Raw genomic sequence first — 24,499 nt, 5'->3', positions numbered from 1 at the left:
CCTTTTGGATCACCACTTCCCTGTACAGCCTATAGGCTACTGCCTGCCCTCCTCCTCAAGCGCAAACACATTGTGTTCACATGCATTAATCATTCAAGACTGTATAAATATGGATTCAAGCAAGGCGGAGAAGACAAGCTGCTTATTATTTCAAGTGACCATTAAAATGGAATCTGATTATCCACTGGCAACCCCCCCCCCCCCCCCCCCCCCCCCCCCCCCCCCCCCCACCACCACCACCACACACACACGGGTGGGGTGGGGGGGTATTCAACTCACGGTGCAGCCCAAGCGTATTACAGCATACAATTAGAATACAGAACTGGTTAGTGTACTGTGTTAGAATGGAGGGCCTTTTAGAAGGGTGGTTGTAGAGAAAAACATTTTCAAATACACCTGAGACGCTGTGACCCTCACCCCAGGCAAGAGAGCTACACTCAGGTCACGTTGTGTTTGTAATGGAAGGTTATATGCTAGGGATGTAGCGATTCACCGGTAACGCACCGGTAACCGGTTCTAACGTGCATCGGTTAAGATGCATCGGTCCACGGGAGCCCAAACCGATCTAAACGAACATAAGAAAACCGATTCAAAAGTTACGAATCACCGGTTCACTAAAAATGGTTTTACTCATAAATTGCTTTCTGTCTTATCTCAAAAATGTGACTCGTTTCTGTTCTTTCTAGGGAAACTAGGTGTACACTACTTCACAGGAAGTGCATTTGTGTCAGAAATGCCTTCTGGAACATGTGAACTTTCAGGTGCATTAATAACAAACTTGTATACCATCTCTAAATATAAACAAAATTATATGAAAATTGCGAGCCTAGTTGGTTTAGCCATGGAAAAAGACAGGAACTTTCCAGCTAACCATGATTGGCTGAGATAATGGGTGGGCTGGATATGCAGAGAGATGAGTTCAGATTGGTCTGCCATGTAGCATGTTTCTGTCTATAACATGAGCTGCTCAGTAGGTCAAATCAAATGTATTTATAAAGCCCTTCTTACATCAGCTGATATCTCAAAGTGCTGTACAGAAACCCAGCCTAAACCCCCAAACAGCAGGCAATGCAGGTGTAGAAGCACAGTGGTTAGGAAAAACTCCCTAGAAAGGCCAAAACCTAGGAAGAAACCTAGAGAGGAACCAGGCTGTGTGGGGTGGCCAGTCCTCTTCTGGCTGTGCCAGGTGGAGATTATAAACCTAGAGAGGAAACAGGCTATGAGGGGGCAGCCACACCACAGCCAAACACTACCAGACATAGGCTATAGCTTAACGGCAGGGACAGATATAGCCTAGACAAGAGGGAGAAGGAGGGACAGATGGACAGAGGTTGAAAGAAGGAAAAGGAGGGTGTGAGGCTGCCATGTTGGAGAGCACCAGGAGGACTCCTGCACAGAATCTACAGATCTTTTCAAATGTCTGCTTTCTTTTCCCAAGGCCTCTTCTGGCTGTGCCGGGTGGAGATTATAACAGAACATGGCCGAGATGTTCAAATGTTCATAGGTGACCAGCGGGGTCAAATAATAATAGGTGTAAGTCATTCTTTCTAGTGCAGATTTTTTTAAATATATATATATATATATATATATATCATAAAGTATATCATAAAGAACTGCAAAAGTGTTGCTAATGCTCTCCACTATCTGGAAGACGGAGTGTTTTGAAATCAGTGGAATGTCCGGTGGGAGCCGAGTATGATCGCTAAGGAGATTCGGGCTTTCGATTGCAAATATGCGGATGGAAGACGAAAAGAGAACCTGTCTTCGGATTACATCTTGCAACTAAGGGCAACCATGGTATCCCATGACAGAGAGGGAGAAGCGTTCATCCATGTATCCAGGTAAGAGAGTCTAGCTAGCTACATTTATAGATATGAAACTTTTCAAATTTTGTAAGAAAGTAGTTTTCATTGTAAGTTAAAACGTACGGTTAGCTCGCTAGCTAACGTTAAGTGTATGATCTGTGTAGTAATATTATTTGTATCTCAGAGTCATTTGCATTGCTAGTTATAGCCTAATGTTTCCTAGATAGCTAACATTGAAACCTAGTTGGTTTGCGTTATCTACCTTCAGATTCATGCAGGGTGGTAACGTTATGATTCGAGATTATGGTCCATTGTTTAGCTAGCTAAGTCTAAACAAAAAGACTCCACTATGCAACTAAACATTTCACTGTACCGTTTACAACTTCTGTATCCTGTGCATGTCACAAATAAACTTTGATTTTATTTGATATAGTGTGTTTACCAGAGATAATGTGAACAACAACAAGATCTGCACCAAAGTCAAATGAGGACGTTAGGCCGACGAGTCCAAGTTCTAAAATTCTCCAGCAGAAGCCCTGCTTTTATTTCAACACTATTTTAAGCTATTTTCTGTAACATGAAATAATGATCTTGTTTAGCTAAAAGTTAAGACTTTGTCCGCTCTATGATATGGCCATTATTTGAAATGGCTAGCCAGCTAACTTAACATTAGCTAGCTAGCTAACAAGCTAGAAATGAACTAAAACATTGTTTAGAAAGTTGCTTTTTTGTTGCCTGGCTAGCTAGATTGACATTTACTAAATACAATTTTTAAATGGATGGGTTTATTGGTGTTAAAAAAAACACACCAGTTATGCTATTTTGAACCACCTGTCATGCAGCCTGTCGCTTTTGTGTTTATACCTTTCCAAAACGACAAGTTCGACGTCGGACGATAATAGAATGTCCATGATGTCACTGCGATAACTATCTACGGACGTAGTATAAACCAGTCTTTAGTCTTGAAATGTGTGGTTGTTTAGTATGGCTACTGTAACCGTACTCCCTCTGTTTAGCACATGGCCTCATGTGAATTCTTAAAGAGATGGGCGGGGCTAAGACTTACGCTGGTGTTAAGGATTCTGAATGGGCGTAGATAAATAAGAACTCACTAGTAGGTGTACCAAATCATTCAACGAGCTATTTTCTAAAAAATGGGGTTACAAGTTTATCAACATTCAAAGCAGAATTACTTTCTCATTGCTCCTCAACTGTAGATGATATGTATGATATACCATTTTCTAGCCTTGAATCTCTACTTTTATCCAATGTAAATAAAATTTAAAAAAATACAAATGTTGCTACATGAGACCGAATGGAGTCGGTCGGTCACAAATAATTGACGCGTTCTCTCCTTCAGCCTATCCAACTTCTATGCATGTAACTAGGGATAACATTAATCTAAAAGTCAGATAAATGTGGTCACCGTGCGGGAGACAGCTGCTGGCACCAACAAGAGGTAGTAGGCCTACCCATAAACTTTCGTTATTGACCAAATACTTATTTTCCACCATAATTTGCAAATGAATGAATTAAAAATCCTACAATGTGATTTTCTGGATTTTTTTCCCTAATTTTGTCTGTCATAGTTGACGTGTACCTATGATGAAAATTACAGGCCTCTCTCATCTTTTTAAGTGGGAGAACTTGCACAATTGGTGGCAGACTAAATACTTTTTTGCCCCACTGTAGAGAGTGACAGTGCTGTGCTGGCTAGCCTGTCTATGGGGCTGTAGTTCCTCTGTGATATAGAGAAGCTGTGGTTTGTTGGGTCTGTTTATAAACAGAGATGCAAATCTGACAACAAAGGAGCAGCCGTCAGAGCTCACCTCACACAACCCGACGAGTAAACACAGGACTGAACCCAGACATCAGATGTCAGGCTGTGTGAAGTAAAACACAGGACCAAAGGAAAAAAATCAGTCAAATGAAATGCATTATGCCCTAATCTATGAATTTCACATGACTGGGAATACAGATATGCACCATATTCATGGTCACAGATACCTTAAATAAAAGGTAGGGGCGTGGATCAGAAAACCAGTCAGTATCTGGTGTGACCACCATTTTTCACATCTCCTTCACAGAGTTGATAAGGCTGTTGATTGTATCCTGTGGGATGTAGTTCCACTCTTCTTCAATGGCTGTGTGAAGTTGCTGGGTTATGGCAGGGAAGTGGAACACGCGGTCGTACATGTCGATCCAGAGCATCCCAAACATGCTCAACGTGTGAGATGTCTGGTGAGAATGCAGGCCATGGAAGAACAGACATTTTGTGTACCGATCTTAGCGACATTAGGCTGTGCATTATCATGCTGAAACATGAGGTGATGGTGGCGGATGAATGGCACGACAATGGGGCCTCAGGATCTCGTCACAGTATCTCGGTGCATTCAAATTGCCATCGATAAAATGAATTTGTGTTCATTGTCCGTAGCTTATGTCTGCCCATACCATAACCCCACCATGGGGCACTCTGTTAACACAACGTTAACATCAGCAAACCGCTCGCCCACGCGACGCCATATAAGCGGTCTACCATGTGCCCGGTACAGTTGAAACCGGGATTCCTCCATGAAGAGCAAACTTCTCCAGCGTGTCAGTGGACATCGACGGGGAGCATTTACCCACTGAAGTCGTTTACGACGCCAAACTAGAGTCAGGTCAAGACCCTGGTGAAGACGATGAGCACGCAGAGGAGTTTCACCGAGATGGTTTCTGACAGTTTATGCAGAAATTCTTTGGTGGTGTAAACCCCCAGTATCATCAGCTGTCCGGGTGGCTGGTCTCAGACGATCCCCCAGGTGAAGAAGCCTGATCTGGAGGTCCTGGGCTGGCGCGGTTACATGTGGTCTGCGGTTGTGAGGCTGGTTGGAAGTACTGCCAAATTCACTAAAACAATGTTGGAGGTAGACAAATTGAATATTAAATTATCTGGCAAAAGCTCTGGTGGACATTCCTGCAGCCAGCATGCAGATTGCATGCTCCCTGAAAACTTGAGACATCTGTGGCATTGTGTTGTCTGACAAAACAGCACATTTTAGAGTGGCCTTTTATTGTCCCCAGCACAAGTTGCACCTGTGTAATGATCATGCTGTTTAATCAGCATCTTGATATACCACACCTGCCAGGTGGATGGATTATCTTGGTAAAGGAGAAATGCTCACTAACAGGGATGTAAACAAATTTGTGCAAAACATTTGAGAGAAATAGGCTTTTCTGTGCATATTGAATATTTCTAGAAGAGACTGTCTTTCAGTAAAGAACTCTTTGCAAGGGGTAATTGACACGGAGGGTGACGTTAGCCATGTTTCCGTTAACTCGTCCAGTAATTTATTTTGTCGACATTTAGAAAGTTTGCATAGTTTGAGTGTTACGGTGCGTTTCCATTGACCGATCCTGGGTGTCAATAAAAAACCACTGATGTGATGACATCACACCAAAAAACAGAACAAAAACTAGTGTTGAATCAAAATGAAGAGGTTGAAGTGTTTTCCATTAAACATTTAGACAAATTACGAAATTAGCGACAGCCCGTATGTGCCCTCCCACATGCCTGCTTAATGTTTCAGGCAGCCCTGAAGGGCATACGGGCTGTCGCTAATTTCGTAATCTGTGGCATTGTGGTCCTCCCACCTATCTGTTTAATGTTTCAGGCAGCCCGTATGTCCTCCCACCTATCTGTTTAATGTTTCAGGCAGCCCGTATGTCCTCCCACCTATCTGTTTAATGTTTCAGGCAGCCCGTATGTCCTCCCACCTATCTGTTTAATGTTTCAGGCAGCCCGTATGTCCTCCCACCTATCTGTTTAATGTTTCAGGCAGCCCGTATGTCCTCCCACCTATCTGTTTAATGTTTCAGGCAGCCCGTATGTCCTCCCACCTATCTGTTTAATGTTTCAGGCAGCCGTATGTCCTCCCACCTATCTGTTTAATGTTTCAGGCAGCCCGTATGTCCTCCCACCTATCTGTTTAATGTTTCAGGCAGCCCGTATGTCCTCCCACCTATCTGTTTAATGTTTCAGGCAGCCCGTATGTCCTCCCACCTATCTGTTTAATGTTTCAGGCAGCCCGTATGTCCTCCCACCTATCTGTTTAATGTTTCAGGCAGCCCGTATGTCCTCCCACCTATCTGTTTAATGTTTCAGGCAGCCCGTATGTCCTCCCACCTATCTGTTTAATGTTTCAGGCAGCCCGTATGTCCTCCCACCTATCTGTTTAATGTTTCAGGCAGCCCGTATGTCCTCCCACCTATCTGTTTAATGTTTCAGGCAGCCCGTATGTCCTCCCACCTATCTGTTTAATGTTTCAGGCAGCCCGTATGTCCTCCCACCTATCTGTTTAATGTTTCAGGCAGCCCGTATGTCCTCCCACCTATCTGTTTAATGTTTCAGGCAGCCCGTATGTCCTCCCACCTATCTGTTTAATGTTTCAGGCAGCCCGTATGTCCTCCCACCTACCTGTTTAATGTTTCAGGCAGCCCGTATGTCCTCCCACCTATCTGTTTAATGTTTCAGGCAGCCTGTATGTCCTCCCACCTATCTGTTTAATGTTTCAGGCAGCCCGTATATGTCCTCCCACCTATCTGTTTAATGTTTCAGACAGCCCGTATGTCCTCCCACCTACCTGTTTAATGTTTCAGGCAGCCCGTATGTCCTCCCACCTATCTGTTTAATGTTTCAGGCAGCCCATATATGTCCTCCCACCTACCTGTTTAATGTTTCAGGCAGCCCGTATGCCCTCCCACCTATCTGTTTAATGTTTCAGGCAGCCCGTATGCCCTCCCACCTATCTGTTTAATGTTTCAGGCAGCCCGTATGTCCTCCCACCTATCTGTTTAATGTTTCAGGCAGCCCGTATGTCCTCCCCACCTCCTCCCACCTATCTGTTTAATGTTTCAGGCAGCCCGTATATGTCCTCCCACCTATCTGTTTAATGTTTCAGGCAGCCCGTATGTCCTCCCACCTACCTGTTTACTGTTTCAGGCAGCCCGTATGTCCTCCCACCTACCTGTTTACTGTTTCAGGCAGCCCGTATGTCCTCCCACCTACCTGTTTACTGTTTCAGGCAGCCCGTATGTCCTCCCACCTACCTGTTTACTGTTTCAGGCAGCCCGTATGTCCTCCCACCTACCTGTTTACTGTTTCAGGCAGCCCGTATGTCCTCCCACCTATCTGTTTAATGTTTCAGGCAGCCCGTATGTCCTCCCACCTATCTGTTTAATGTTTCAGGCAGCCCGTATGTCCTCCCACCAACCTGTTTAATGTTTCAGGAAAGCCAGCATGGAAAGAATACAGTAACTGACTGATAATTCTGATGTGCCAACATATTGGGGCGGCAGGTAGCCTAGTGGTTAGAGGCGGCAGGTAGCCTAGTGGTTAGAGGAGGCAGGTAGCCTAGTGGTTAGAGGCGGCAGGTATCCTAGTGGTTAGAGGCGGCAGGTAGGCTAGTGGTTAGAGGAGGCAGGTAGGCTAGTGGTTAGAGGAGGCAGGTAGGCTAGTGGTTAGAGGAGGCAGGTAGCCTAGTGGTTAGAGGAGGCAGGTAGGCTAGTGGTTAGAGGAGGCAGGTAGGCTAGTGGTTAGAGGAGGCAGGTAGGCTAGTGGTTAGAGGAGGCAGGTAGGCTAGTGGTTAGAGGCGGAAGGTAGCCTAGTGGTTAGAGGAGGCAGGTAGCCTAGTGGTTAGAGGAGGCAGGTAGCCTAGTGGTTAGAGGAGGCAGGTAGCCTAGTGGTTAGAGGAGGCAGGTAGCCTCGTGGTTAGAGGAGGCAGGTAGCCTCGTGGTTAGAGGAGGCAGGTAGCCTCGTGGTTAGAGGAGGCAGGTAGCCTCGTGGTTAGAGGAGGCAGGTAGCCTCGTGGTTAGAGGAGGCAGGTAGCCTCGTGGTTAGAGGAGGCAGGTAGCCTCGTGGTTAGAGGAGGCAGGTAGCCTCGTGGTTAGAGGAGGCAGGTAGGCTCGTGGTTAGAGGAGGCAGGTAGGCTCGTGGTTAGAGGAGGCAGGTAGGCTAGTGGTTAGAGAGGCAGGTAGCCTAGTGGTTAGAGGAGGCAGGTAGGCTAGTGGTTAGAGGAGGCAGGTAGCCTCGTGGTTAAGAGCGTTGAACTAGTAACCGAAAGGTTGCTAGATCGAATCCCCGAGCTGACAAGGTAAAAATCTGTCGTTCTGCCCCTGAACAGGCAGTTAACCAACTGTTCCTAGAACACCATTGAAAATAAGAATTTGTTCGTCACTGACTTGCCTAGTTAAATAAATAAATAAATAAATAAACATATTGCCAGGATCCATGCCTTGGTGAAATGTACACTCCTGTAGATCTTGAATGTCAGGACAATCCTTGTCCTGGCAAAGACATTTTATCTTATAGTTGGAAAAAAATACATTATTTCAAGCAGTAGGCATTCAGAATCCAAATGCAGAGCGGAGCATTACATGTCCCACACGTACCTTAACAATGATTTGGCAATTATAATTTATTCGAAAAACACTTTCTATCATTCGTAGCAATAAAGAAAGTTTGACAAAAGAAAAAAGCCAAACCCCTATTGAATGGATACAAACTTTAACGATCTTTTACGAAACGTCTAATTTCTGCCATGTCCATTACACATTGAATAAACCTGGGTCAATGGAATCCTGCCTACTGACAGTGAGGGTTCGTTGGGTTGGCCTCTTGCCTGGACTTCCTTGCAAGACTTTGAGAATTAAGTGGTTGGGGAGCAGAGGTAAAATACTTAATTTCACTGTGCTCATGTTTGAGACCAGAGATAGTTTAAATGAGTGTAATTCATTACTTCAGGTAACAAGCAATGAGTGTAATTTCTGAGACCTGTCTAAACCATTTCTGTGCTATTAGTTTGTTGGTACAGATACATTGAAAATATGAATCCTCTTAGCTGAGACTGGCTCACAGGACAATACATGATATGGGTAAATAGCAGGAAATGAGTAGGATGGTTTTAGTATGGTGGAAGTGTAACAAACTGTTGTGGGTCATAGGGGGTGAGGGGAGGCTGGAGAGGGGCGTAGAGGGAAACAGACAGGGGTAATTCATCCTCCCAAGGGCCAGATTTTTCATCCCTGCTTTTACCGAGCGGAACGGCTAGGATATTGAGATGGGATCAGAGGGTAGTGGGATGTTTCAGCAAAGATAAAGACCACATTACAAAACACAGACGCTTCCCCTCTCTACCAGGAAAACAGAGAGAGAACAGGGAGAGAGAGAGAGAGAAGAGAAAGAGAGCACAGAGAGAGATAAAGAACTATTGAGCCTCTCATCTCTGAATTAATTCCTCCATCCTGCCGAAAAGCCATTCTGTGTCACAGAGGAGATTAGGGACAAGAACAGAGATATGGGGCTAAAAAAAATGGAACCTGGGAGCAGGGAGAGGGTGCTATGGGGATTAGTCATCTCCAGATGATGAGCAGGGAGAGGGCGCTATGGGGATTAGTCATCTCTAGATGAGGAGCAGGGAGAGGGCGCTATGGGGATTAGTCATCTCCAGATGAGGTGCAGGGAGAGGGCGCTACGGGGATTAGTCATCTCCAGATGAGGAGCAGGGAGAGGGCGCTATGGGGATTAGTCATCTCTAGATGAGGAGCAGGGAGAGGGCGCTATGGGGATTAGTCATCTCTAGATGAGGAGCAGGGAGAGGGCGCTATGGGGATTAGTCATCTCTAGATGAGGAGCAGGGAGAGGGCGCTATGGGGATTAGTCATCTCCAGATGAGGAGCAGGGAGAGGGCGCTATGGGGATTAGTCATCTCCAGATGAGGTGCAGGGAGAGGGCGCTATGGGGATTAGTCATCTCTAGATGAGGAGCAGGGAGAGGGCGCTATGGGGATTAGTCATCTCTAGATGAGGAGCAGGGAGAGGGCGCTATGGGGATTAGTCATCTCCAGATGAGGAGCAGGGAGAGGGCGCTATGGGGATTAGTCATCTCTAGATGTGGAGCAGGGAGAGGGCGCTATGGGGATTAGTCATCTCTAGATGAGGAGGAGGAGCTACGGGGATTAGTCATCTCTAGATGAGGAGGAGGGAGAGGGCGCTATGGGGATTAGTCATATCTAGATGAGGAGGAGGAGGTATGGGGATTAGTCATCTCTAGATGAGGAGGAGGGAGAGGGCGCTATGGGGATTAGTCATCTCCAGATGAGGAGCAGGGAGAGGGCGCTATGGGGATTAGTCATCTCCAGATGAGGTGCAGGGAGAGGGCGCTATGGGGATTAGTCATCTCCAGATGAGGAGCAGGGAGAGGGCGCTATGGGGATTAGTCATCTCTAGATGAGGAGCAGGGAGAGGGCGCTATGGGGATTAGTCATCTCCAGATGAGGTGCAGGGAGAGGGCGCTATGGGGATTAGTCATCTCCAGATGAGGAGCAGGGAGAGGGCGCTATGGGGATTAGTCATCTCCAGATGAGGTGCAGGGAGAGGGCGCTATGGGGATTAGTCATCTCCAGATGAGGAGCAGGGAGAGGGCGCTATGGGGATTAGTCATCTCCAGATGAGGAGCAGGGAGAGGGAGCTATGGGGATTAGTCATCTCCAGATGAGGTGCAGGGAGAGGGCGCCCTAAGCAGAGAGTTGACCCTAAAGTGTAAATCTGGACCCTCTGTAGTTCTGACAGTCTATTAATGCTCTATCCCCAATTATAAACGTTCATCACTGGGATGGATTAGAGCAAAACACAAGCCCACCTCAGACGAGAGAACAACAAGCTAAACACAGGCTACACCGTGGAGGTGGAGTCAAGTCCACACAAAGATCAAATAGACACAGAGTTTATTTACAGACGATGGGATATGGGTGTTCTCATGAAGGGACTACGTGACTGTCTCACCCTTCTCAGTGGGTCTAACCTTACAATTACACACTGAATGCAACGCGATGGTTGAGTTCCTGCCCCGACTACAGTGATGACACAGGGCAGATCTTACAATGCCTGGATAGGTACAGTATTTAACATATCAGCCAGCGTCTAAAATTAACACCAGCAACCTGCCAAATGCGGGTAGATTTTGGCATTGACGGTTAAGGATGTCTAATTCACCAGCCACGTCGGCGGGTGGTCACACTCTGGGCTCTACAGTGCGAGCATTTCATAAAAAAATAAGACCCAAGTCAAGTATGGGCACAAGTGCAAGTTGAGATTTATAGCCAAATAAATTATGCAGTAGCTGTTTTTTCTGCTGTTTTGTTTCATATCTGGTAACGCACAAAGAAATCTCAACTCTAACTTCAAAGCTATCCCACCTCACGCAGCAACACTGCCTGTCTAGGGGGCCGTGAGCGCTGGGTGTTTGTGGTGAAAGATTTATTTTTAGACGCAATTTGCACAGGCATAAAAGTTGGTCTAATTTACTCGAAAGACTACTAAAAAGTGAGACTTTGTCCTCGTGTTTCTTGGCTATTTACATTGTTTTATTCACAAATGAGGTTGTTTTCCAATGCGAGTTTGCTTCCACTACTCGCAAAAAGAGAACTTTGCTGTCTACTAGTCAGATTCTTTACTAGTCGGTCGCCCCGTTACCAAGGTAACATTAAAGGGGCAGCTGAACATTTCACTCAATCAAAATGTATTTCACCTTTATTTAACCAGGTAAACCAGTTGAGAACAAGTTCTCATTTACAACTGCAACCTGGCCAAGATAAAGCATAGCAGTGTGACAAAAACAACAAGAGTTACACATGGGTATAAATAAACGTTGTCAATAACACAATAGAAAAGGCCTACTACGTACAGTGTGTGCAAATGTAGTTCTCTGAAGACAAAGGCACAGAATATAACATTTAATTGAGCATTATACCACATTACTTCTTATTAGTAATACATTTATTGTTTTAGATATTACTAAGCATGCCATTCGTTTTTTTTGTGTGTGTGTCATTAAGGCAAAATATATATATTGGCTGTTTAAAACTAAGTGGCTGGTAATTATTATTTTGTGGCTCTACCTGCCACAGTAGCTGGTACACTAAAAAGTTAATTTAAGGCCCTGATATCAGCTAATCACATCATAGGACATAGACAAGGCATGCAACCATTGGTTGATTCAATGCAATGCCGGCTCATCTAGTCGGGCAGGAACCAACACCACCTGCTGTGTGACTCACATAATACTGCTCATCTCACTGTGACAGACCCAGAGACAGACGGGCCGACCCAGAGAGAGACGGGCCGACCCAGGGACAGACGGGCCGACCCAGGGACAGACGGGCCGACCCAGAGACAGACGGTCCGACCTAGAGACAGACGGGCCGACCCAGAGACAGACGGGCCGACCCAGAGACAGACGGGCCGACCCAGGGACAGACGGGCCGACCCAGGGACAGACGGGCCGACCCAGAGACAACAGCTAGTCTGCATGCGGACTCTCAGAACGCTGACAATGAAACTGTTCACATTAATTCAGTCAGCATGGGATTGGTTTTAAATCAGTCGGCATGGGATTGGTTTTAAATCAGTCGGCATGGGATTGGTTTTAAATCAGTCGGCATGGGATTGGTTTTAAATCAGTCGGCATGGGATTGGTTTTAAATCAGTCGGCATGGGATTGGTTTTAAATCAGTCAGCATGGGATTGGTTTTAAATCAGTCAGCATGGGATTGGTTTTAAATCAGTCAGCATGGGATTGGTTTTAATTCAGTCAGCATGGGATTGGTTTTAATTCAGTCAGCATGGGATTGGTTTTAAATCAGTCGGCATGGGATTGGTTTTAAATCAGTCGGCATGGGAATGGTTTTAAATCAGTCGGCATGGGATTGGTTTTAAATCAGTCGGCATGGGATTGGTTTTAAATCAGTCGGCATGGGATTGGTTTTAAATCAGTCGGCATGGGATTGGTTTTAAATCAGTCAGCATGGGATTGGTTTTAAATCAGTCAGCATGGGATTGGTTTTAATTCAGTCAGCATGGGATTGGTTTTAATTCAGTCAGCATGGGATTGGTTTTAATTCAGTCAGCATGGGATTGGTTTTAAATCAGTCAGCATGGGATTGGTTTTAAATCAGTCAGCATGGGATTGGTTTTAAATCAGTCAGCATGGGATTGGTTTTAAATCAGTCAGCATGGGATTGGTTTTAAATCAGTCAGCATGGGATTGGTTTAATTCAGTCAGCATTAGATTCTGTTTTCTGTCGTCTTAGAAATATGCTGAAATTAGTCTAAAATGGTTACAAACGTTTCTATTAATTTGAGTTGAAGATCTATATATTTCTTGTGGGCATTCCTCCAGTCTGGAACTGAAATAGTTTAACACAGCCAGACAGTCGATGCTACTGTTTGTCTTATTTCTGAGTTTACACAGTGTTTTATTGACTGCTATTACCATTTCCATAGTGATACTGTCTGTTTTACTGCCGTTTCACAAAAGGATCTGAGAGAGTGAAAAACTAAAGAACACACTAACTCTCACAGACACACATACAGGTCTACAGTAGGACTAGGTTCCAGAGAGAGACAACAGACACACATACAGGTCTACAGTAGGACTAGGTTCCAGAGAGAGACAACAGACACACATACAGGTCTACAGTAGGACTAGGTTCCAGAGAGAGACAACAGACACACATACAGGTCTACAGTAGGACTAGGTTCCAGAGAGAGACAACAGACACACATACAGGTCTACAGTAGGACTAGGTTCCAGAGAGAGACAACAGACACACATACAGGTCTACAGTAGGACTAGGTTCCAGAGAGAGACAACAGACACACATACAGGTCTACAGTAGGACTAGGTTCCAGAGAGAGACAACACACACACATACAGGCCTACAGTAGGACTAGGTTCCAGAGAGAGACAACACACACACATACAGGCCTACAGTAGGACTAGGTTCCAGAGAGAGACAACAGACACACATACAGGTCTACAGTAGGACTAGGTTCCAGAGAGAGACAACAGACACATACAGGTCTACAGTAGGACTAGGTTCCAGAGAGAGACAACAGACACATACAGGTTTACGGTAGGACTAGGTTCCAGAGAGAGACAACACACACATACAGGCCTACAGTAGGACTAGGTTCCAGAGAGAGACAACACACACATACAGGCCTACAGTAGGACTAGGTTCCAGAGAGAGACAACAGACACACATACAGGTCTACAGTAGGACTAGGTTCCAGAGAGAGACAACAGACACACATACAGGTCTACAGTAGGACTAGGTTCCAGAGAGAGACAACAGACACACATACAGGTCTACAGTAGGACTAGGTTCCAGAGAGAGACAACAGACACACATACAGGTCTACAGTAGGACTAGGTTCCAGAGAGAGACAACAGACACACATACAGGTCTACAGTAGGACTAGGTTCCAGAGAGAGACAACAGACACACATACAGGTCTACAGTAGGACTAGGTTACAGAGAGAGACAACACACACACATACAGGCCTACAGTAGGACTAGGTTCCAGAGAGAGACAACACACACACATACAGGCCTACAGTAGGACTAGGTTCCAGAGAGAGACAACAGACACACATACAGGTCTACAGTAGGACTAGGTTCCAGAGAGAGACAACAGACACATACAGGTCTACAGTAGGACTAGGTTCCAGAGAGAGACAACACACACACAAACAGGTCTACAGTAGGACTAGGTTCCAGAGAGAGACAACACACACACATACAGGCCTACAGTAGGACTAGGTTCCAGAGAGAGACAACACACACACATACAGGCCTACAGTAGAACTAGGTTCCAGAGAGAGACAACACACACACATACAGGCCTACAGTAGGACTAGGTTCAAGAGAGAGACAACACACACACATACAGGTCTACGGTAGGACTAGGTTCCAGAGAGAGACAACAGACACATACAGGTTTACGGTAGGACTAGGTTCCAGAGAGAGACAACACACACATACAGGCCTACAGTAGGACTAGGTTCCAGAGAGAGACAACACACACATACAGGCCTACAGTAGGACTAGGTTCCAGAGAGAGACAACAGACACACATACAGGCCTACAGTAGGACTAGGTTCCAGAGAGAGACAACAGACACATACAGGCCTACAGTAGGACTAGGTTCCAGAGAGAGACAACAGACACACATACAGGTCTACAGTAGGACTAGGTTCCAGAGAGAGACAACAGACACACATACAGGTCTACAGTAGGACTAGGTTCCAGAGAGAGACAACAGACACACATACAGGTCTACAGTAGGACTAGGTTCCAGAGAGAGACAACAGACACACATACAGGTCTACAGTAGGACTAGGTTCCAGAGAGAGACAACAGACACACATACAGGTCTACAGTAGGACTAGGTTCCAGAGAGAGACAACACACACACATACAGGTCTACAGTAGGACTAGGTTCCAGAGAGAGACAACACACACACATACAGGCCTACAGTAGGACTAGGTTCCAGAGAGAGACAACACACACACATACAGGCCTACAGTAGGACTAGGTTCCAGAGAGAGACAACAGACACACATACAGGTCTACAGTAGGACTAGGTTCCAGAGAGAGACAACAGACACATACAGGTCTACAGTAGGACTAGGTTCCAGAGAGAGACAACAGACACATACAGGTTTACGGTAGGACTAGGTTCCAGAGAGAGACAACACACACATACAGGCCTACAGTAGGACTAGGTTCCAGAGAGAGACAACACACACATACAGGCCTACAGTAGGACTAGGTTCCAGAGAGAGACAACAGACACACATACAGGTCTACAGTAGGACTAGGTTCCAGAGAGAGACAACAGACACACATACAGGTCTACAGTAGGACTAGGTTCCAGAGAGAGACAACAGACACACATACAGGTCTACAGTAGGACTAGGTTCCAGAGAGAGACAACAGACACACATACAGGTCTACAGTAGGACTAGGTTCCAGAGAGAGACAACAGACACACATACAGGTCTACAGTAGGACTAGGTTCCAGAGAGAGACAACAGACACACATACAGGTCTACAGTAGGACTAGGTTACAGAGAGAGACAACACACACACATACAGGCCTACAGTAGGACTAGGTTCCAGAGAGAGACAACACACACACATACAGGCCTACAGTAGGACTAGGTTCCAGAGAGAGACAACAGACACACATACAGGTCTACAGTAGGACTAGGTTCCAGAGAGAGACAACAGACACATACAGGTCTACAGTAGGACTAGGTTCCAGAGAGAGACAACACACACACAAACAGGTCTACAGTAGGACTAGGTTCCAGAGAGAGACAACACACACACATACAGGCCTACAGTAGGACTAGGTTCCAGAGAGAGACAACACACACACATACAGGCCTACAGTAGAACTAGGTTCCAGAGAGAGACAACACACACACATACAGGCCTACAGTAGGACTAGGTTCAAGAGAGAGACAACACACACACATACAGGTCTACGGTAGGACTAGGTTCCAGAGAGAGACAACAGACACATACAGGTTTACGGTAGGACTAGGTTCCAGAGAGAGACAACACACACATACAGGCCTACAGTAGGACTAGGTTCCAGAGAGAGACAACACACACATACAGGCCTACAGTAGGACTAGGTTCCAGAGAGAGACAACAGACACACATACAGGCCTACAGTAGGACTAGGTTCCAGAGAGAGACAACAGACACATACAGGCCTACAGTAGGACTAGGTTCCAGAGAGAGACAACACACACATGCAGGTCTACAGTCCACTGGGCTGCCTGGCCCTCCTTCCCTCCACAATACATAGGCTTTCCCTGCTTCCACACAAAGCTGAATGTTAATCTGCACGTAGCATCTAGTCAGTCACTTATCCCTGATATTCTCAGTAGTGAAAACGTGTGTGTTCACCACTGTCTGCTAAACCAATCAAATGTAAAAATAAAATGCATATATATTTTTACAATAATAATAATTATTTACTACCACTACTACAGCTCACCAGTCCACACTAGCCTGTTATTACAGGATCTCAAGTTCAAAGCCAAAATCAATGAGACTGGGTAGCAGGGCCATCATCTGTTTGCTCTATAAAAAAAATATATATATAAAAAATAAAAAATAAAAAAAAAGGTCAGACTAGCAACACACTGGGTCAATGGGTCAAACGACCTCGGAGCCCAGTTCAAGTGTAACAGCTGCAGAGTTCAAAAGGTCAAAGCACAGTCCGGGGCAAAAAGATTAGCAAAAAAAAAATACAACCTTTGAAATTGAAGGAGGTAGATTACCATTAGACAACCGGAGAGCAAAGCCAGTTCACAGCACACAAGATTAGGCCGAAGCAGACTAAATGTCCTTTTGTTTAGCTACATCTGTGTGCCATGCATTAAGTGAGTGCAACAGAGGTTTAGGCCCCTTTAAAACGGACTGCCTGTTGACTTTGCATGAACAGCATTATAAAAGTGATTAGTACCAAAACAGGAAGTTAATAGTGTCAGGGGAAGCGCTTCAAAAACGATGATTAATATCTCCCTCCCTAACAGGAATTTCAAGACGTTCTTCTAGCACAGCGATGACAGGGTCAGGTTTGGATGTTGTAAACTAATTGTCGAATGGACAAACGCATATCAGTATACAAGCTAGGTACACTACACACACACACACACACCAGGAGTCACGTTAACGCAGAACTCAGTATTTTACTGTGTTTTGTAAACGCTGATCTAAAAAAAACATCTTATTGTAATTTCTGATTATTTTAATGTCTGCTTATTGTAATTTCTGCTTATTGTAATTTCAGACATGTTGTGCTTCAGTCGCACTTCTCCACTCGGATGAGATTTCACAGGCATTCTATCAGCAGACGGCACTCTGGCTGATGTCTAGATACTTTTCTCCTGTAAAAAAGCTAGACTAACTTAAAGCAAAACATTAGGACATGTAGCTGGCTACATGTCCCATGATAAACATTTGAAATAGAATGGCCATGCATAGTTTTTTGCAAAAAAAAAAAAAAACTTGCTATTTCATTATAAGCTATATAAAACACAGCTGAAATGGTTTAAAAACCAGAGCGCGAACACACACACACACCTGTGTATACAGCCAGATGAATCATCATAATTGGAGCAGGTTTTCTGCTGAGGCCAGTGGTCTGTGTGTTATTTTTAGGCCTGGCAGCGGCAGCCTGTAACCCTCCCCGGGGGCTGGCCAGCCCGTAACCCTCCCCGGGTTGGCCAACCCATAACCCGAGCGATACAGCACGAAGGGGAGGAGCGACACAGTACGAAGGGGAGGAGCGATACAGTACGAAGGTCCAGACATAGTGCTGTCAGTCAGCCAGTTACTGGGTCCAGGTATAGTGCCGTCAGTCAGCCAGTTACTGGGTCCAGACATAGTGCAGTCAGTCAGCCAGTTACTGGGTCCAGGCATAGTGCAGTCAGTCAGCCAGTTACTGGGTCCAGACATAGTGCTGTCAGCCAGCCAGTTACTGGGTCCAGGCATAGTGCAGTCAGTCAGCCAGTTACTGGGTCCAGGCATAGTGCAGTCAGTCAGCCAGTTACTGGGTCCAGACATAGTGCAGTCAGTCAGTCAGCCAGTTACTGGGTCCAGGCATAGTGCAGTCAGTCAGCCAGTTACTGGGTCCAGACATAGTGCTGTCAGTCAGCCAGTTACTGGGTCCAGGCATAGTGCTGTCAGTCAGCCAGTTACTGGGTCCAGACATAGTGCTGTCAGCCAGCCAGTTACTGGGTCCAGACATAGTGCTGTCAGTCAGCCAGTTACTGGGTCCAGGCATAGTGCCGTCAGTCAGCCAGTTACTGGGTCCAGACATAGTGCCGTCAGCCAGCCAGTTACTGGGTCCAGGCATAGTGCCGTCAGTCAGCCAGTTACTGGGTCCAGGCATAGTGCCGTCAGTCAGCCAGTTACTGGGTCCAGACATAGTGCTGTCAGCCAGCCAGTTACTGGGTCCAGACATAGTGCTGTCAGTCAGCCAGTTACTGGGTCCAGGCATAGTGCCGTCAGTCAGCCAGTTACTGGGTCCGGACATAGTGCCGTCAGCCAGCCAGTTACTGGGTCCAGACATAGTGCCGTCAGCCAGCCAGTTACTGGGTCCAGGCATAGTGCCGTCAGTCAGCCAGTTACTGGGTCCAGACATAGTGCCGTCAGCCAGCCAGTTACTGGGTCCAGGCATAGTGCAGTCAGTCAGCCAGTTACTGGGTCCAGACATAGTGCTGTCAGCCAGCCAGTTACTGGGTCCAGACATAGTGCCGTCAGTCAGCCAGTTACTGGGTCCAAGCATAGTGCAGTCAGTCAGCCAGTTACTGGGTCCAGACATAGTGCCGTCAGTCAGCCAGTTACTGGGTCCAGACATAGTGCAGTCAGTCAGCCAGTTACTGGGTCCAGACATAGTGCTGTCAGTCAGCCAGTTACTGGGTCCAGACATAGTGCAGTCAGTCAGCCAGTTACTGGGTCCAGACATAGTGCTGTCAGTCAGCCAGTTACTGGGTCCAGGCATAGTGCCGTCAGTCAGCCAGTTACTGGGTCCAGACATAGTGCAGTCAATCAGCCAGTTACTGGGTCCAGACATAGTGCCGTCAGTCAGCCAGTTACTGGGTCCAGACATAGTGCTGTCAGCCAGCCAGTTACTGGGTCCAGACATAGTGCAGTCAGTCAGCCAGTTACTGGGTCCAGACATAGTGCAGTCAGTCAGCCAGCCAGTTACTGGGTCCAGACATAGTGCAGTCAGTCAGCCAGTTACTGGGTCCAGACATAGTGCTGTCAGTCAGCCAGTTACTGGGTCCAGACATAGTGCAGTCAGTCAGTCAGCCAGTTACTGGGTCCAGACATAGTGCAGTCAGTCAGTCAGCCAGTTACTGGGTCCAGACATAGTGCAGTCAGTCAGCCAGTTACTGGGTCCAGACATAGTGCAGTCAGTCAGCCAGTTACTGGGTCCAGACATAGTGCCGTCAGTCAGTCAGCCAGTTACTGGGTCCAGGCATAGTGCTGTCAGCCAGCCAGTTACTGGGTCCAGGCATAGTGCCGTCAGTCAGCCAGTTACTGGGTCCAGACATAGTGCAGTCAGTCAGCCAGCCAGTTACTGGGTCCAGACATAGTGCAGTCAGTCAGCCAGTTAGTTACTGGGTCCAGGCATAGTGCAGTCAGTCAGCCAGTTACTGGGTCCAGACATAGTGCTGTCAGTCAGCCAGTTACTGGGTCCAGACATAGTGCTGTCAGTCAGCCAGTTACTGGGTCCAGGCATAGTGCTGTCAGTCAGCCAGTTACTGGGTCCAGGCATAGTGCTGTCAGTCAGCCAGTTACTGGGTCCAGGCATAGTGCTGTCAGTCAGCCAGTTACTGGGTCCAGGCATAGTGCTGTCAGTCAGCCAGTTACTGGGTCCAGGCATAGTGCTGTCAGTCAGCCAGTTACTGGGTCCAGGCATAGTGCTGTCAGTCAGCCAGTTACTGGGTCCAGACATAGTGCTGTCAGTCAGCCAGTTACTGGGTCCAGACATAGTGCTGTCAGTCAGCCAGTTACTGGGTCCAGGCATAGTGCCGTCAGCCAGCCAGGGAGTCAGTGGGTTAGTTAGGGGGTCTGGGCAGTGTGGGGTGATGCTCACACTAGAAACAAGACGAGGGGTATATATTTCAGCTTGAGTTTCTGCACTGAGGATTGCTCTATATTTAGCTGGATGATGAAGTCGGCATGGCAACACACAGCAAAGCCAACTAACTCCTAAACATATTCAGTTCTATATGGAACACACCAAAACACCCCCAAGATAACACAGGGCTGACGACAAATTGTTCAATCTTGTATGAGATGTGTGTACGTAAAACACAGATCAAATTCAATAAAACAGACAAACAAAGGAACAGATGTGAAGACAGACAGTAGCCGTGGCAGGATTGGTCACTGGGCAGAGCGCGATACTAACGGCATAGTCTCCTCTAAACTCGGTGTAGCAACAGAGAAGTAAATATATCCACATCAGCTCATCAGTCAGAGTGCAGACCGCCACCTCATAAATTAACACTGATACTGCTACAGACAACACCAGACAAGCCGCTGAGAGATTTAAACCACTCATGTTGGATGCTGCCCCTAAATGATCTGCTTCCTGTCACCTAATCTAACTTTACCCATTAAAAACACTAATCTAGGGGGCAGTTCTGTTCTTCGTCAACCATAGACGGATTGATCAGATCACCACATTGCACATGGATGCATGGCCTTTCTACACCTACCTCTGTACACTAGGGATATACGATCAGCTACACCTATACTAATACTAAGTTCCCTTCACTTGAAACTCATTCCCAGAAGGCTGGGATCGACCTGCACCTGAATCAGGTTTGAATTAACCCTACATATGAATTAAGCACATTTTATGAGTTGGACACTTTTAAATAGGTAGAAGGAAATGATTGGATGTTGGGCATATTTGAGGCATCTCAGGTAGGAATAAAATCCATGTTGTCCGGCAGCACTGTGAAAACGCCAGGAAAAAGATGAAACCTTATAAAGGAACTGAACCCAGCTGTAAATGATTAGGGATGGTAAAACTTTCTCCATCTGTATTCATAGTCACCATGTCATCAACTATGATCCATTTTCCAGTGAGATCCCGCTAAATGAGATCCCGCTAAATGAGATCCCGGCTAAATGAGATCCCGGCTAAATGAGATCCCACTAATTGAGATCATGCTAAATAAGATCACGCTAAATGAGATCCCACTAAAAGCATTTTTGCAGCTGCAGTGCTGGTTGTCGTTGTGGGTTGGGAAAGTTGGGAAAAAAAACACGCATTTTATGGCTTATAACAGTGTTGAATAGAAAGTGTTGACAGTGCTGAGTAAAAAGTTAAACATGAGCTCACTTATAAAAACAGAAGCTCTTTGCTGTATTCGTTGAGTCCCTCTAGTCATGGTTTTTAAAAGTTTCTAAATCTCACCAGTATGAACCTTGCCGTGCGTTCCAGGGGTCTTTTTACGGTCTATGGCTCAAGGAAATGGTGATCTGAGCTGTCTGATTGGCCAGCGGGCCCCGCCGGATAGGCAGAGTTCTACCTTCAAACGTTCTTAACTGACTTGCCTAGTTAAATAAAGGTTAAATAAATAAAAAGTGAAATGATTCAAAATGGGAGCACTTTGCCTTCCCGGTGCTAGGGCTGCCGAATCAAATGCACCTATCGCCAACAGCCTGAAACAAAAAATAAAAAATAAAAACGCAAGGCTTTATCGTTGTTGTTTTTTACAGTATTGTTTGGTGGTCGACTAGGAACACCTTAGAGATCGACCAGTCGATCGTGAACGACCGGCAGGTGATCACTGCTCTAGCCCTAACCTGGGGAGACAGAATAACAGCTCAAAGAACTTTGTCCAGTAGTGGTTTCTCATTGAGGGAATAAAACAGTTCAAATGGGCCTTTAAATGGCCATGAACAAGCAGTCTGGTATTTAAGTCCTAAACACATGCAACTGCTATGGATGTCTGTTCTGTTTTGATGCTGTTACAGGATTTTCATGACCACAAACTAAAAGACAACCAATGTAATGCAGCAGGATCCACCCCTGTAAGCACCCGTTTCTGGACAGAGAGGGAGGGAGCTGCCTAACGAGATTGGAAACAACCGACAAGCCTGAGTACAGACAGACCGAGATGATCAGAGATTCTCCTTGGAAGGCAGTCCTCTAGGAGCCGACAGCACAGTGGGAGGGGGAGTAAATAAGACAGCATCAATAATAGACAGTGAATGTTCTGAGCTCACAGCCCTGGCTGGTTCCTATCCTCCAGACAGACCTGCTGGCCTCCGCTCCACACGCACACAGATTCACTGTCCTGACTAATCGGTTCTGATAGGCCTTTGCCATAATTACCCAGGGCCTCATCACAAACTTATGCGATGCATATTTCATGTCCAGGCTGTACAGTAGACTGCACTGGCAGTCAATTGAGGAAAAGCCAAATCCCAGACAAATTTACACACTCCACTTCAAAGAGGGAGAAAATACATTTTAAAAAGGTAGAGAGAGCACGCAAGTTACTGAAATATTTTCTGTGATCTCTAGATGAATCACAGGCAGAAGGAAGGAATCAAATACATTTGGTTTTATGGAGATGAGCCTTGATTATAGAGCACGAGTGCATCTCAGTCTGCATATGTATGGCCAAGCACAAATGTAGACTAGAAAGTGTATTTCTCACAATTGTTGTTTCCCCTACAAAAAAAAGCATTTTTTTATTATCTTCTTCCAATTTTGGCACATTCCCACCTATTTCATAACCTTCCTGACAACTAATGAAATGTTATTCCACAAATACAACGTAACGTTCAATTGCTGGGAAGCGAGTCAAAATGTGTCACGTGTCTGGCATAGCGAGATAAAAATTTCCAACACTGTTTTTTTGTGTTCGTTTAAAATATATATATAAAAATATAAAAACATAAACATGTTAAATGAGAAAAAGAGATTAATCCGGGTTTCCCAAGCTGCTGTCTATGTGGAACTGTTACCACGTACACGACAACTTCTCGGAGTCGACGACACACAACACACACAAAAAAACACACAAGTTAGCTTTAGCTCATGTTAGCAACTAGCTAATTCGCTTAGGTGAACTACCTCTCCCTAAAATACAGCGAAAGGTGTTCAAATCGATTGTGGGCTAGAAAGTTACCGTCAAAAATAACCTTGTATAAACGTTTGGGTCTGATTTGACGAAATGGATAGCTAACTACTGTCATCACATCGCCAGCATCGACGTAGGATCACTTCATTTCCAACCTCTCCTCCAAAAAATAAATAATCAGGAAACGCAAAAGCTCCAGACCAAGCTAACAAGCAGGTAGTTGGCCCACACTACTGCATGCAAACAACAACAACAACAAAAGTTGACAAGGAGACATGTGTATTTCTGATTGGATATTGTGGTCTGCTCATCATCCTGAATGATGTATTTATGTAATAACGACGTTACCCCGCGGCATCGCCAGGGCGCCAGACGATCGATGGGAATTTAACAAAGACGATCAATTTCCGATCAGCTAGAAAGCCACTTTCATCAATGCGAAAAGAGATCGGTCTCTCTCTCTCTCTCTCTTACAAGCGGAATCAAAATACCGACAGAAAAGCCAGTCGAACACAAAACATATCGTCCACGTAGCGAAAGATTTGAAATGGTACGAAACAACTCAAAAGGAGAAAAGACTGACCTGCAGTTGTTGTAAATCAAAACGCTTCCAATATTGAAACATTGATCCCGCATTGGCCGCCATCTTGAGACATATTGAGACGGAATGAGAAGCTGATAGAGAGAGCGAGGGTTGGAGTTCAGGGGAAAGGAAGGGGGGAGCGCGGAAAACACGGAACGGATCTCTCGAATAAGGCCCTTCTGATCGAACAGTGGCGCGGAATGGACTTTATTGAACGGGAACATACTGTATTCAATAGTGCCACGGAGTAGGGTTATTGAACGAGAGATGGCAAGTGTCAATAGGGTAAAATGTGGACTGGATTTCTACATGGGCTTTTGAAATCAAGCTCTTTTGTTGGTTAATTAAGGGCGCTTCGTGGTCATTCTGACGTCTGCATTGGCCGCGCAGCATTTATGGTGATATGGCCTCAAGCAGAAGTCAAAGCATTCATACTTCTTGTGCTTCGCGTAGCAAGTATAGATGTTGAGCAGAGCTGTGGTTAAGGAAGTTGTCAAGGAAGTGAGTTTGTGTTTATACAGAAACTCCCGCCCTCGTCTACTGTCAACCAATCATGTCAGAAATTTGCGTCACGCCATCCATAC

The 24,499-nt window shown here is 45.8% G+C and overlaps 1 protein-coding gene across 7 annotated transcripts in view; it reads right to left on the bottom strand.

Annotated features, from left to right (window-relative positions):
• cux1b (cut-like homeobox 1b) overlaps nt 1-24,063 on the bottom strand; it is a 150,102-nt gene extending 126,039 nt beyond the window's left edge. For all 7 annotated transcript variants that reach the window (XM_036965643.1, XM_036965636.1, XM_036965639.1 and 4 more), the window contains exon 1: nt 23,916-24,063. In XM_036965643.1, coding sequence (XP_036821538.1) covers nt 23,916-23,978 — 63 coding nt within the window. In that variant the 5' untranslated portion in view covers nt 23,979-24,063. The remainder of the gene's footprint in view (nt 1-23,915) is intronic.
• Nucleotides 24,064-24,499: the final 436 nt, after the last annotated feature.

The sequence above is a fragment of the Oncorhynchus mykiss genome, chromosome 27 (assembly GCF_013265735.2).
Source record: "Oncorhynchus mykiss isolate Arlee chromosome 27, USDA_OmykA_1.1, whole genome shotgun sequence".
NCBI lineage: Eukaryota > Metazoa > Chordata > Actinopteri > Salmoniformes > Salmonidae > Oncorhynchus > Oncorhynchus mykiss.
The sequence above is the reverse complement of the archived record's forward strand: the minus strand, read 5'-3'. Positions and strand labels throughout refer to the sequence as shown.